Below are 15,208 nucleotides of genomic sequence, written 5' to 3'. Positions count from 1 at the left end.
TAGTCAACACGGATTCGTGAAGGGTAGGTCTTGCATCACAAATTTTATTGAATTGTTTGAGGAGGTAACTAAGTGTGTAGATGAAGGTAGAGCAGTTGATATCGTATACATGGATTTTAGTAAGGCGTTTGATAAGGTTCCCCATGGTCGGCTCATGCAGAAAGTAAGGAGGTGTGGGATAGAGGGAAATTTGGCCAATTGGATAAGTAACTGGCTATCACATAGAAGACAGAGGGTGGTGGTGGATGGAAAATTTTCAGACTGGACACCAGTTACCAGCGGTGTACCACAGGGATCAGTGCTGGGTCCTCTGCTATTTGTGATTTTTATCAATGACTTGGAGGAGGGAGCTGAAGAGTGGGTCAGTAAACTTGCTGATGACACCAAGATTGGTGGAGTAGTGGATGAGGTGGAGGGCTGTTATAGGCTGCAAAGAGACATTGATAGGATGCAGAGCTGGGCCGCAAAATGGCAGATGGAGTTTAACCCTGATAAGTGCGAGGTGATTCATTTTGGTAGAAAAAATTTGAATGTGGATTACAGGGTCAACGGCAGGGTTCTGAGGAATGTGGAGGAACAGAGAGGTCTTGGTGTTCATGTCCACAGATCTCTGAAGGTTGCCACTCAAGTGGATAGAGCCGTGAAGAATGCCTATAGTGTGTTAGCTTTTATTAACAGGGGCTTGAGTTTAAGACCCACGGGGTTATGCTGCAACTATACATGATCCTGGTGAGACCACATTTGGAGTATTGTGTGCAGTTCTGGTCACCTCATTATCGGAAGGATGTGGAAGCATTGGAATGGGTGCAAAGGCGATTTACCAGGATGCTGCCTGATTTGCAGGATAGGTCTTATGAGGAAAGGTTGAGGGAGCTAGGGCTTTTCTCTTTGGAGTGGAGGAGGATGAGAGGCGACTTAATAGAGGTTTATCAGATAATGAGGGGGATAGATAGAGTGGACGTTCAGAGACTATTTTCTCGGGTGGATGTAACTGTTACAAGGGGGCATAACTATAAGATTCAGGGTGGGAGATATCGGAGGGATGTCCGAGGTAGGTTCTTTACTCAGAGAGTGGTTAGGGTGTGGAATGGACTGCCTGCTGTGATAGTGGAGTCGGACACTTTAGGAACTTTCAAGCGGTTATTGGATAGGCACATGGAGCACACCAGAATGGCAGGGAGTGGGATAGCTTGATCTTGGTTTCGGACAATGCTCGGCACAAGATAGAGGGCCGAAGGGCCTGTTCTGTGCTGTAATGTTCGATGCTGGAATTTTGCGTCTGAATCGGCTTTATCTGAACAGTTCAATCAAGTGGGTACTGCATTGAAACAGCTCCACAGCACTTGTTCACAGCCCAGCAAAGAAGATGGCTGCTAGAAATCTGGCACAGAAATTCACTGAGGGTGCCCTTGCCTGGATGCTGTGGAGGAGAGGTCAACGCTGTACCGAAGGCTGGCAAGAGACCCTACAGAAGTTTACCAACCCTGCATGGGAAACGGTGTGTTGGTGTGTGTGAGCACACGTCAGAATAAACGGAGGTGCAGTGCCAGAAAAACATGAACAACCTCTTCTGTGCTGCCAGGGTAAGTGCTTCTTGTTTTATCTCAACACTCTTCTATTCATACACCCCTTAACTATGCCACATGAACTCAACTTGCTGCCATTTCGCTGACCCCACTACTCAAACTCCCACACGCTTCATCATTTCCCCTGAGATGCCTCTCATCATTCATCCCTGCTCACCCACAGTGCCTAACATGCCAAGCACCAATGCCATGTGACCTGGCACACGACCTGTTTACAACCTCCCCCTCTGTTTCCCTGCAGAAGACGTTGGCTCACAACCAGCATTAAAGAGTCACAATGGACAGTGGGATGGTGGACGTCAGGATCCTTAAACCTTTTGAGGAGAGTGCACTGGGGTTTGCAGGGAAGGAACAAGAATGGGCCTGTGTGGGGCTGACAAATCCCAAATTTCTTTCCTCGTCAGTCTGGCCTCAATAAAAGTCGAGATGGATTTGCAGGTACAGCATTAGTTATTTTATTTGGCTTGCAAGCCTTTCTCAATTCACAGCAAGTACAAAGCACATCTTGCTTCGTACACCTCTGGAATCAAGTGAGTCTGTAGGACAAAGGGATCTCTACTACTCACACAACTGGCATCAGGTTTCACATACACGATTCCCATAGGTCATCCTATACCCCTCCTGACCTATCCATACACTCTAATTGGCTCACTTCCAATCCCTTCCTCTGGCCCCTATTACCCAGCATCCTTTTCTCCTCCTTTGGTGGACACACCTCCTCCTTGCTTTGCCATGCGGTCTGAAATCCTTTGTCTGTGAACTCACCAGAATGAGACTGGCCTATCTCTACATTACAGTAACTAATATCTCTAAAGTAACTATTTTATATCACATTCGTCATTCCCTCCTTTTATCATTCCATGATAACCGAACTATCCAATCCATAGCTACGGTCCCTCATGTAAAAAGATCCGTCGCTGCATTTCCAATTCCTGGTGTAGCCCCCCCTTCATCTGCTGCACCCTCATGGATTTTGACAGCTAAGATTTTAGGGGCGTTGATCTGTTCCAGTGCACCCCGCATTCTACCCATCACACATTTAAGGATGGCTGGGCCCACAAAGATGCAGCCAATAGCCACTGCTAAATACATGGCCATATTTATCAACCAGTCCTTCCAACCTCCAAATCCCCAGTTACCCCAAGAGCCAGGATCCTGCATTCCGTCCAGGTGATCCCGTATGTGATCCATAAATTTAGTGATGTTAGCGGTTAAGTCTTGAACTCCCATGATACACTTGCCCTGTACTATGGCGCATACCCCACCCTCACAGGCCAGAAGATAGTCAAGAGCATACCGGTTCTGCATTGCAAACAACCGCAGCTGAGACAATTCCTTGGTTATTGCCCCGAGGGCTCCCAAGGTTTCATTTCCCAAGATGGTAAGGCCACAAATAAAATAATTCCTATTGCTGACAGCCAAGGAACCCCCCACACCTCCCAGTGTCAAGACGCTCCGAATTCCCCACCGGGCTGAGGGGCCCCGGTTGGGTGCGAGTATCTGAGGTTTTTTCCAGTTCTCGCAGAATTCAGCTGAGACTGCCCGGCATGCTAACTGATTATGCAGCATCCACGCCGAGGGGCAGGGGACTGTGGTAGGGACTAGAGTACCAATAGCAATTTGGCGGGGAAATGGGGGTGACAAAACATTAGTTGCTGTACCATTTTAAAAAAAAAAGTAGTATCCTTGTTCCGTGTACAGGTGAGCATCACAATCAGTATATCAGTTGCGTAGGGATCCCCCAGTAGCCCAGTTTATCCAGCTTTGAAACACCCATTCGGGCAGCCTAGCAATGCGGAAAGCCCTAGTCCCAACAGTGATATGAGAGACATTCGCCCAGCCACAAAGGAGCTGGATGCCGGCGTTCAATAGAACGCCAGTGGTGTTGTAACAAACGCATTGGCCAGACGCCTGGGTGATATGACACCTCCTGTCCGTACAGGTGGGGAACAGACATGTTATATTCGTTTCCACCTCTACCAGCAAACAGCCGTATCCTTCACTGCTGAAACAATTCTCGTACGACTCGGAGTTTCTATTGGGAGTGAAGTGGCTAGGCATATACGCCCTCCACCGTTGCAGCCTATTATACTGTGAGTGGGAATTATCCCGAGGAAGGGGAAGGCAAATAGCCGGTGGTGCTGAACCCGGATCGTAAGGAAGAGTGACTTGCTCGGGCGGTGACTCGGAACGCTGACAATGAACCACCGTTTGGGGAGTGCCCCAAAGCGGTGAAACAGAAAATAACCTAGACACCGCTGCGGGGTTCGGGTAGCCGACAACCTGTCCGTGGCCATACAAGCAGTGGTAAATCTGGTAGAAGAGATTCATACTACCCGGGTTTTCCTCAGTGTTGCCTTTAACTAAATAAAGTGTATCTCCTGATAACCTACGTTCTAGCTGTACTCCCCTTCTCACACGCTCCGTCCTCTCTCTAGTCCCCCTCTCTCTCTCACAACCTCTTCCTACCTTCTCCTGACGGTCTGATGTTACCTTTATCGCACCAATCTTAACACATCCAAAATCAAATTTACATGTACTCCAAAAACAAGGCAATGTCCATATAATGTTCCCTTCCCATCGCCGGGACCGGTGCAATTGCTTCATGACTCCTGCATTTTCCGTTATCCTGATGACCTTCCATGAGTCGATACCATGTCCTCGTATATGGGGGCAGCGAAGAACATCACCTCTGCATAAACAAAATGTCCTTGTAGTTTGGTTGGGGTTACAAATGTAGATAATATTTCCCTTTTCCATGTCCGTCGCCAATAACACTCCAAGCGAGGTGAGGCCGAATATCACACAGACGGTGCGTAGCCACCCCATCATGCTCCACACCTGTAAAATAGCACTGGGGAAGAGAGGCAGGTTAATCTGTCCAAGAAAATGAGGCCCGTTATCAGAACTCAACTGAGCTGGTATACTGTACCGGGGAATGATTTCCCGCATCAGAACTTTAACCACAGTAGCAGCTTTATTATCGGTAGTCGGATACGCCTCAACCCATCAGCTGAACCCATCCACAATGACCAAAACATATTTATAACATTGACACCTTTCCAACTCAATGTAATCCATTTGTAGCGTCTCAAAGGGACCACTGGGCAACGGGGTTTGCCCCATCCCACAAGGGATACCTTTGCCGGTGTTATATTGCTGACAAATCAAACACCGATTACTGATACTCTGGGCCAACCCCTGCATTTCAGGGTGCCACCAAGTGTCCAGCAACAAATCACTAGTCCCTCGAGCCCCACAATGAGTTGCAAAGTGTACACATTCAGTGATCCATAAAGCCAGTACATCAGACATACAAGTCTGATGTGCTGGCGTGGTCCATAAAGAGGAAACAGAATCATATGTACAACCTAACTGTTTCCACATTTGTTTATCACTCTCAGGAGCGTCCTCCTGTAACCTTATGACGTCTTGGATGGTTGGCATTGACTTGTCAGAAGCAGACATATTTATAGTAGATCGTTTCGTCTAACTTAACATTTTAGGCACCATCTCTTGCTGAATTTGCGTGGCTGTGTAGCGCACAATGACTTACGAGAGAGACGAGAAGTGATGAAGTCGATGAGGCTTTATTAAGCGAGACTTGTCCCCAGCAGTTCAGCAACAGAATGAAGCGGCGGGGAGAAGCTCGGGTTCTTATACTCCGCCTTCAGGGCGGAGCCAGGAGTCAACAGCCAATCAGGACCCGGGATCTGTCAGCCAATAGCATCACGGCTTCACAGTCCCACATGACCCCAATACATACCACCACAGGCTGTCCGCGCTGCACAATCTGCTTGTTCATTACCAACGTCAACTGGGGTCTTACCATTTGTGTGGGCAGCGCATTTAATGACGAAAATCTGCGCGGGCATAAGGAGGGCCTGCAGTAAGTCATTAACTAAACCCCGGTGGGATATTTGACCACACACAATCATGTCAGGTTGTTCTGACGAAATATCACTCAAATCGTCCCTTATTGTGGTAGTTTCCTGAATCAAGGCTAAACAATCGTGGCCAGGTGCGTCTTCATGGACAGAGGGACCACTAAGAAAACAGGCTGGATTGATAGTGGTACAGTGTTTAAATGTCAGACGTGGATTGTTCAAAAGGTATATCTCATACCTATTCTGACGAGCTGCGGTAAGATGCTGAGTTTGCTGTTGCCTCAGTCGTGCGATGACCGAGTGGGAGCTATACACCGTAATATCCTGTTGGAGAGTGAGAGCATGTAACGGCTGTGCGATGGCATTGATTGAACGTAAATCCTGTACTAATCAGTACTGGTCTGGCTTGGCTGGTTTAGGCACAGCAAGTATGGGGGTGTTACATTCTGATTGGCAAGGGACCAAAATACCCTGTTGCAACAGCTCTCGGATTAATTTGTCCATAGACGGGGCTGCAGTCGAGTGTTAATCGTTTCAGGGACCTCAAAATATTTTATGGCAGTGCCGTCTGGCGTGACTTGAAGTGCGTACTCTGTTGGAACTGAATGATCCACTGCCCTCCTTACCATAGGTCCCAGATACCTGGCATGGTACTGATCGTGGACCTGACGTGTAATATGAGGGCTTACCGAAGCTGACTGTGGCCATAAATGTGGTGGTATTGTAACAAAATCGGCTGTACCTTCTTTTCCCGTGACTGTGGCTGTAACTTTGACTGGCCATTCGGTCCAAATTAATGGCCGGTATTTGTCCTCCAACTCCCTGTTTTGTCCGGTTCTGTCATAGGCCAGGGTAACGTGATGCAGTGAATGTTCAATGTCTAACGTCCACCACTGGGGGTGATAGAATATAGCACTGTTGTCTCATCCTCCATGATTGGACCGTTACCCCTTCGTCTCCGTACTCTAGCTGTAGCTGGAAGATACACAGTAAATCTCGGGCCAACAAGTTACAGTCCAATCCAGTAGTCACTACAAACTGATGATCTGCAGACTTATTCTCGTAAGTGACTGTCACAGGTTCAGAAATAGGATACTCACACACCTGTCCTTGGAACCCCGACAAATGCTGCGTGTGGTCGGATAATGGTAGTCGAAGTTCTGATTGCACAGAAGACATGGCTGCTCCAGTGTCGATTACAAATGAGTGATGTTGATCTCCTATCTGCAGAGAGATAATAGGTTCCCTGTCCGATTGGAGAGTCCTTATGACTAAATTAGCTAGTCAATCCTGTGTTGGGAAAGGGTTTGCCTGGGAGAAGTCAGTGTATCTCGTCTGTCCTCCCCTTGGTGGGTACCCCCTCCTTTGGGCCGGATAATCTCCTTCTGCTGCCTGTCTTTTAAAGGGGCATTCCTGTTGCCAGTGATCTGCACGGCCGCAATTATAACATGCATTGCTCCCTCCATATCTGCCCCGTCCTCTTCTCCCAGTAGACCAATGGCCCCTCAGAGGGGGCGGCGGTTGTAAAGCTGTTGGTGCATACGGTGGGCCATAAAAAGGAGCTGAGGGTCCCTTTGGGTGGGTTTAATATCCTCCCCCTCGCTGATCCACCCACCCAAAGTCACAATATTGGGGCTCCAGCTGGTAAGCTACCATTTCTGCCACTTGTTGGGGTCGCAGACCATCCTTTTTCATTACATACTCAGTCTTAACCTTTGTAACTGAGCCTCCTTCCTGGCCTACACCCTCCTTCCAATAAAATCTGACTGCCCTTGCCATCTGGGAAGGGTCGTTCTCTGTCCAATTCATGTTATTACATTTCACAGCAGTAGCCACGGAAGGTGGTAGGCAATGCATTAACATAGCACAATATTGAGGGGAATTCTGACCATTTTGATATGGCAAGTCGCCTGACTGCCCACGGTAGATTTCATTAAAACGTTTCAGAAATTCCTCTGGCTCTTCAATCTTCTTAGGTTTTAGGTCTAAGATAGCAGAAATATTTATGGGCTTTTGAAATGTGCTATTCAACGCATTCAGGATTTGTGTCCGTCTATCGTCGTCTAACGCATGGGCTTGCTGAAGTGCGGCGTGGCTAGCATAATTCAAGTGATTAAGATAATTGCGGTACTCTGCTGGGGTTAAAACCTGCTGGACTAGGGCCCAGAGGTCCCTAGAATCAGCTTGATAAATTGAGATGGTAGTTCTCAGGGAATCCACGAAAGCAGCAGGAGATTCTTTTCTATCTGGGATTGTAGCCATAATAGCCATCATCTCACTGGGTGTCCATGGGAAATAAACGTCTATCGTGGGCTGGGCCCCGGCGTCAAGGTTTGGTATCTTCCTAATCGGCAACTGTCTCCGAGTCTCACCAGGGGGCACTCTAGCTATTTCCTCTGGTTCTTCCAAGACTTCGACGTCCCTCCCTGTCACTAGAGGGAGTTCTTTCTCTTTCAATCCTGGCATCTCCCTTTGTTCTCGAAATTTGCGGTTTCCCCTTGGTCTGAAGGGATTTAGGTGGTATGCTTAATTGTTTCTGGTTAGGATCAAGCCCTTCTCTCGCTGTCCGAGATCGGGTCCTAGAGCTAACTGGGCTTGCGGAACAGAGCTCCTCTTCCCCTACTGATCGTGAAGATGGTAAATCGGGACCCACGCTATCAACCAAAAGGGCTGGAGTTACTGGCATGATTGGAATCTGGGGAGCAGTGACTGGATATAAATTATTATACTCTGGTGGTCCCGGAATTAGTGTAGACAATGCTACAGGTGCAGTCGGAACTTTTACTGACATTTTTAAATCATCGAATTGATCATTTTCTGTCAATTCAAGGCCAGCCATTGAACTACGTAGCCCATCTTTTGTTTGACCCGAGCCGTTCCTGTCTTTACTTGCGCGTTTTTTGAATGCACATTCCTTTTTCAAGACCTGTAATGTTTTTTGGTTATCCTGTTCACTAATTGGAATTCCCATTTTAAGGGCATTGTCCTGCCAACTGGATAGCATGATCTTATCTCTTTCCTCTTGACAATATTGTCTCCATAATCCAATTAATTCTTTTGCTTTCATACTTTGACTCTTTTTCCAGATGTGTCCCTGAATTTTCTTAATAATATCTAGGTCTTTGGTGCCCCCTAGTGGCCATTCATCCCCCATTTTACTCCTTAACGTTGCTGACATTTTCCTGAAATCTTTTGCTTTATCCGGATACATATCGCATAATATTTGCAGTGGCATGCCTGGATCATTTGTGCTATCCAAGGAATTCCCCATAATCTCAACTAGTCATCAGAACTGCGTTTTTCGCCACTACAGTCCAAGGGTACAATTTTAGCTTAATCAACTATAGATTTAAAACACTCACACATGGAATTGAATCATCTTCAGATTTAAAAACACTTATTGAACTGAACCTTCATCTACTGAAGTCACATCAGCCTTAAAAACACTTATTTAACTGAACCTCCATCTACTGAAGTCACATCAGCCTTAAAAACACTTACTTAACTGAACCTCCATCTACTGAAGTCACATCAGCCTTAAAAACACTTACTTAACTGAACCTCCATCTACTGAAGTCACATCAGCCTTAAAAACACTTACACTTGGAATTGAATCATCGTTTTAGATGACCCATCAACCCAAAACCTGACCCAAGCCGAATCAACAATATGAAATCCCATCAATTAAATTTCTAATCCCCAGACTGACCTTTGATTTCGTCGAGACGATCTTTCCGTACCAACTAATGACCAGACTAATCAGACGATAAGAAGAGGGGAAAAATCAATGCGCGGTCATTTTCCAGCTGTACATTGTGGGCCCCTTTTTCCCATCCTCCTGTTCATAATCAGTCTAATTCTGATTTCGCAGTTGGTCAGAACCGTCTTGAGAAATCCCGGGTTTTCGGCACCAAATGACAAATCCCAAATTTCTTTACCCGTCAGTCTGGCCTCAATAAAAGTCGAGATAGATTTGCAGGTACAGCATTAGTTATTTTATTTGGCTTGCAAGCCTTTCTCAATTCACAGCAAGTACAAAGCACATCTTGCTCTGTACACCTCTGGAATCAAGTGAGTCTGTAGGACAAAGGGATTTCTACTACTCACACAACTGGCATCAAGTTTCACATACACGATTCCCATAGGTCATCCTATACCACTCCTGACCTATCCATACACTCTAATTGGCTCACTTCCAATCCCTTCCTCTGGCCCCTATTACCCAGCATCCTTTTCTCCTCCTTTGGTGGACACACCTCCTCCTTGCTTTGCCATGCGGTCTGAAATCCTTTGTCTGTGAACTCACCAGAATGAGACTGGCCTATCTCTACATTATAGTAACTAATATCTCTAAAGTAACTATTTTATATCACACATTCGTCAGGGCGAGAGGTGGACTTGAACGAGAAAAGTGAGAAAGCTCTGCACTTGCATCCATCACCACAAACTCGTGTAAGTTCTGTCCCTCCCAGACCTTTGCCCTTACCACTAATACTATGTCCCTTCTCTTGCAGGAAAATCACCTGATCAGCCTTTCCCGTCTACCAGCAGGGGTCCTGTGACAAGCCTCGACACCAGTTCAGAAGATATATCGTTGGAGGGCACTGAATAGGCATCACAGCTGCCACTTGCACCCTCCCGCAGCAGAGACACACACAAACAAGCTTCTGGATCACAACTCGCTGAGCACATCACTGCTGCAGATCCACATCAGGTGGAGATATGGACATCGCAGTAATCAGGCAGTCGGAGGTTTGCTGGATCCCACGACTCAGCTGTGCCCCAGGCAGCTGGCATCATTCGTCCTTCAGCTGCTGGAGGTACATAGGCAGACTCGGGAATACCAGGAAAGGATATCCAGGACACTCCCTGGATTGCAAAATTGTGCTTTGCAGGAGATGGTGCCAGCAATGCAAGGCCAACACTGTAAGAGTGGTGTTCACAGTGGCGAGCCTGGGACTTGACGTTCACTCCATGGCGGAAGAAATCCAATGCATGGTTCAGGCCATGAGTTTCACAATGCAGGCCATGAACTTGATGATTTAGGGCATGATTTTGATGGTTGGGGGCAGCATCTGCATGGTGCAGGTACTGGTGGGCATCCACGAGTGTCAATGCCAGAGAACTCCAGCTGTCCCTCTATCCTAGGGGCCCACGAGCTCGGAGTGCCCCCTTCCTGAGACATAACCAGTCCAGCTGATAGCAGACGGTGGCACCTGCAAGTAGGCTGGGGCCCTCCAGGTCCCGGCCTTCCAGAGCACACCCGCCAAGGTCATCTCAGGTAGTGGGGCATGCAGACATCAGACTGCCTCAAGCTCATATGTGGATCCTGGGGAGACACCAAGTCGTAGCAAGAGGATACAGAATTGTAATCTCACAGCTTGGGCACCGACGTATGTTTATATTTTACATCACTATTTATTAAGATGCACATTTGTTCACCATTTTTAGGCTGCCTGATCTCTACATTGGTAAATGCAATGGCATATATAAAGTTAGTGATGGAATCGAGCTTACAGCGCTGCCTCCATCCCCTCCATCTATGCTATGATGTCATCTCAATGCATGTGTTTCCTTCATACTGACAGGCCTCAGACGTGCTACAGGGAATCCTCAAACCAAACCCTCAACCCCCTCTGAGATAACACCAGGAAAGCTGAGTGACTCTGCGCATTATCACTCTGAAATGACTCAAGCCAAAGGGAATTTTGCAAACTACCATCAGGCAGACAGGAGTCGGTGTCTCTGAGGAACATCGCAGCCCTTTCCTCACTGCAAGTCATCATGATCCTCCTACTTTAAATTGGCAGCTAACATTCGGGGACTCCCCATCACCAGCTCCCTGAGTTGTGAGTTGAACATTAAAGGAGTGGAACCCTTACAATTAATGAAAGGAACATCCTGGCGTCATGGGGAACGGACAGACACAAGGGTGTAATCAATGGCGTCCTGCACCTGTGTCACATCATCTGCCCGAACTCCACAGATGTGTTGTTCTGGCTTGCCAGTCAAAGTTATATTTTCATATTTTCATAGATTCTTTTTCATAAAATCCTCACGGTGCAAGAGGAGGTCATTCGGCCCATCGAGTCTGCACCGACCCCTTAAATGAGCACTCTATTCATAAGCACTTCCCACCCCTAGTCCCGTGCCCTAACCTGCACATCCGTGGACACAAAGGGACAATTTATCATGGCCAATCCACCTGACCTATATATCTTTGAATTGTGGGAGCATCTGGGGGAAACCTATGCAGACACGGGGAGAACGTACAAACTCCATACAGACAGTGACCCAAGCTGGCATTGAACCCGGGTCCCTGGCGCTATGAGGCAGCAGTGCTAACCACTGTGCCACCGTAATGCCCCAAGTTGATGTAGCAGCTCGCCTAGCAAAGCTCGCTTCCATCACCTCCCTGATCCACCTACATGGGGAGGTCTGGGAGATACTGCAATGGTGGAGCCCTGAATAGAGCATAAATATTGAGTGCAGCAATAACCCTAAAGGGTGTCCTCCTGCACCACGTGGCACCAAGTCCTCAATGACATGGCAAAGGTGCCTCACCGTCTTACTTACCAACAGTAGTCTCCATCAGCATGTTATAAGTATAAGCTTTAAGTGTCACTGCCAGCGCCAGAGGCTCTATCACAATATATGAGATATGGTTGAAAAGGTTTCGACAGAGAGAGATTAATTTACCACTAACCACTCACGCCTGACCCATTGGCCATTCTTACCCGGGTGCGGCCAGTTGAGGGATATCGCCTGCAGCACTTGTGCACTCACTGATATCAATTCCCATCACTGGCCGGTGAATGAGCCCTTGCCCACTCAGCCTTGCAGGTGGGCATCAGCCTAGGGATGCCTTTCCCTGTACATGGGGCCACTGAAGGCTCTGTCAGGAGGGAGTTTAATTTTCTGGTAGCGCCTGGACAGTGAAGTGGGCTTTTTGAAGGCTGGTGGGAGGGGGGCAGGAGGGGTTTGCTGCGGGGAGGTCAACCCCTTGGCCCTTGTTTCTGTGGCACTAGGTCTGCCAGCCCTTTCATTGAAAGCTGATGCTCAGCCTTGGATTTAGCACCGTGTGAGCTGATGCTTCTAGGTGTAAAGGGTTAACTCCCAAGGGCCAACCAGTGTCACAAGCATGAATCTTAGCTTAATTGGTTCCTCCTTCAGTGTTAGGCTGTATTAATAGGTACTCTGGTAACTTAAGCTACAGCCATCAGGGAGTTCATTGTTGTCACCCTTCTATAATAAATCTCACTGGATAGTAATTTCTCAGTTGCAGTCAGTTGCTCCTCCCCCCTCCCCAAAAAGGGGGCTCCAACAAACATTGTCTTGTGCGTAGCCACCCATCCAGCTAAGCTGGCCACACTCCATGGCACAGAGCCATACCACCACCCCAGCACTTAGACAACCACCATCTCCCGACTCACATACCCCCACATCAAACTCACTAACCCCTATGAGGTCAGTCACAGAACCGACAGCTACCCTCTTCTTGATAAGCCCCCCCCTTATTCAGAACTGTCAGTGACCTCTCCCTTTGGACGCCCTAAAGCATAACGGTGACATAAGTGCTCATCTCCAACCTCCATTTTGAAGGTCATGGCACTTGGTTCCCATTTTTAAATAGCGGTAGTAATTCACATGGTGTCACACCAGCTGGGTAGGGAGATACAAAGAGGACAGACGTTGCGTCATGATGCATGTTGATGATAATGCATGCAAATAAGGCTTGCACTCTTCCTGGTCGTGAATCCAGTCGCGTCATCAGAGGGGGGCTGTTACGATTGCAAGTCATCAAGATTTGCGGTTTCAACATCTCACGAGAATTGTGCCCATGGCTATCATGGCTGCTAAATGGCGGCCAGCATTTCCTCCAAATGATGTGCCTGGAGGAGTACTGATCAATGGGGTGAGGCGGCCGTGGTGGCGTCAGGGCACTAGGAGGTAATCAGCAGGAGATTTTCTTGCCCATGTTTGACTTGAGACATCAGACTTCATGGGGGCTAGAGTCAACACTGAAGATGCCTAGAGTTACTCCATCCCAACTCTATCCACTGTGTCAACACCTCTGGTGGGTCTGTCCTGCCAGTGGGACAGGATTTACCCAGAGATGGTGAAGGTGGTGTCTGGGACATTGGCTACAAGCTATGAATCGGTGAGTGTGACTATGTAAGGCTGATGCTTGATTGGTCTGTGAGACGTTTCCAATTTTGTCTCTCAAATCCTCAGATATTAGTGAGAGGTAGGATCACTTATTGTTTCTGACGCCTATGTCAATGTAGGATGGTCCTTCCATTTTTATACTTCTTTCACCTTTTTCGAACAGTTAAATGCACCTGAGTGGTTTGCTGGGCTATTTCAGAGGTCAGTTAAGGGTTGTGTCTGTGCTGTAAGTTTGGAGTCAATGTAGCCCAGACCGGGTCAGGACTCATTTCCTTCTCTGATCACATTGGTAAAAGTTGTATTAGTTGGAAGTGGAATAATAATCAAGAATAGAACATAATATCAAAGGAGATCATGCTAATATTTTACAAATCAGTGGTTGGGTCTCAGCTGAAGTATAATGGGCAAGACTGGGACCAACGTTTCAGGAACAATGTAAGGAAGATTGGAAGGATAGAGGATGTTTAACAGATTTAGTTATGAGGATTGGGAAAGTGAGGACTGTTCTTGTAACAATGGAGTGACCTCACACAAGATGTTGGGAGATCTTATTACAGTCAATAGAGAAGAATCATTGCAAGTGGGTCATAGATTTAAAATAATTGGAAAATAATCTAAAGGAGAGATGAAGAGAATTTTTTTCACTTAGTTGTCAGGCCCTCTCCCTGAAAAGCTAGGGAAGTCCATTCCATTGCTAATTTTTAATGATGTGGAGATGCCGGCATTGGACTGGGGTGAGCACAGTCTTACAATGGATTCACCTGAGGAAGGTGCTGTGCTCTGAAAGCTAGTGATTCGAAACAAACCTGTTGACTAACCTGGTGTTGTAAGACTTCTTACTGTAATTTTTAATGGTAATTGGACAAATACTTGAGGAGGAATGAGGATTAGGATTGTGGTATTGAGGCCACAATCAGATCAGCCATGATCTTGTTGAGTGGTGTAGCAGGCTCTAGGGATTGAACAGCCTACTCCTGTGTAAAGTCTCAGGCAAGCGACCACTCGGAAACGATGACTGTAGAAAATTTTAAATTTATTTCCTTATATATTTACAACTCCTATCCCCGAAGGGTCACTTCTGCCGGCCCACACTTGGGGTATTTATGTGCCAGCAGTCTCTGGTTTAATGGGGTGGCTCCGTCCCCCTCATCAGGTTAGATCATAATCAGGTGTGGCCACAGGGATTCCGAGGGTGCAGATCCCCGGGCCTCCTGTAAAGTTATACAACCCTCCCCCATCTCCCTCAAGTCCAATACGTCTTACATTTCAACAACAGGAGGGGAGAAATCCTTTGCTCTCTTTGCCCGGAGCGTCTATCCAGCGTCCACTGTTCCAGGTCCGGAGGGATTTTTTTTTCTTTTTCAATTATTTTTTTTCCCAATTAAGGGGCAATTTAGTGTAGCCAATCCACATAGCCAGCACATCTTTGTGCACACAGACATGGGGAGAATGTGCAAACTCGACACAGACAGTGACACAGGGCCGGGATCGAACCCGAATCCTCAGCACCGCAGGCAGCAGTGCTAACCACTGCGCCGCCATGCTGTCCGTTCAGAGGGATATAGC

At 47.4% G+C, this 15,208-nt stretch overlaps 2 protein-coding genes across 2 annotated transcripts in view; both read right to left on the bottom strand.

Moving 5' to 3' along the window:
- The window catches only part of LOC140428891 (synaptonemal complex protein 2-like), a 573,438-nt gene that overhangs the window by 369,602 nt on the left and 188,628 nt on the right, over positions 1-15,208 (bottom strand). The gene's annotated exons all lie outside the window — the stretch shown is intronic.
- Positions 1,991-9,803, bottom strand: LOC140428790 (uncharacterized). Its single transcript, XM_072515478.1, has 2 exons — positions 9,696-9,803; positions 1,991-4,278 (listed from the first exon to the last, which is right to left on the bottom strand). Exons 1-2 carry the CDS (start codon positions 9,746-9,748, stop codon positions 3,309-3,311), a joined length of 1,023 nt encoding a protein of 340 aa, XP_072371579.1. The 5' UTR covers positions 9,749-9,803; the 3' UTR covers positions 1,991-3,308.

This window comes from Scyliorhinus torazame, chromosome 8 (assembly GCF_047496885.1).
Source record: "Scyliorhinus torazame isolate Kashiwa2021f chromosome 8, sScyTor2.1, whole genome shotgun sequence".
NCBI lineage: Eukaryota > Metazoa > Chordata > Chondrichthyes > Carcharhiniformes > Scyliorhinidae > Scyliorhinus > Scyliorhinus torazame.
This window is presented reverse-complemented; position numbering and strand designations above follow the sequence as displayed.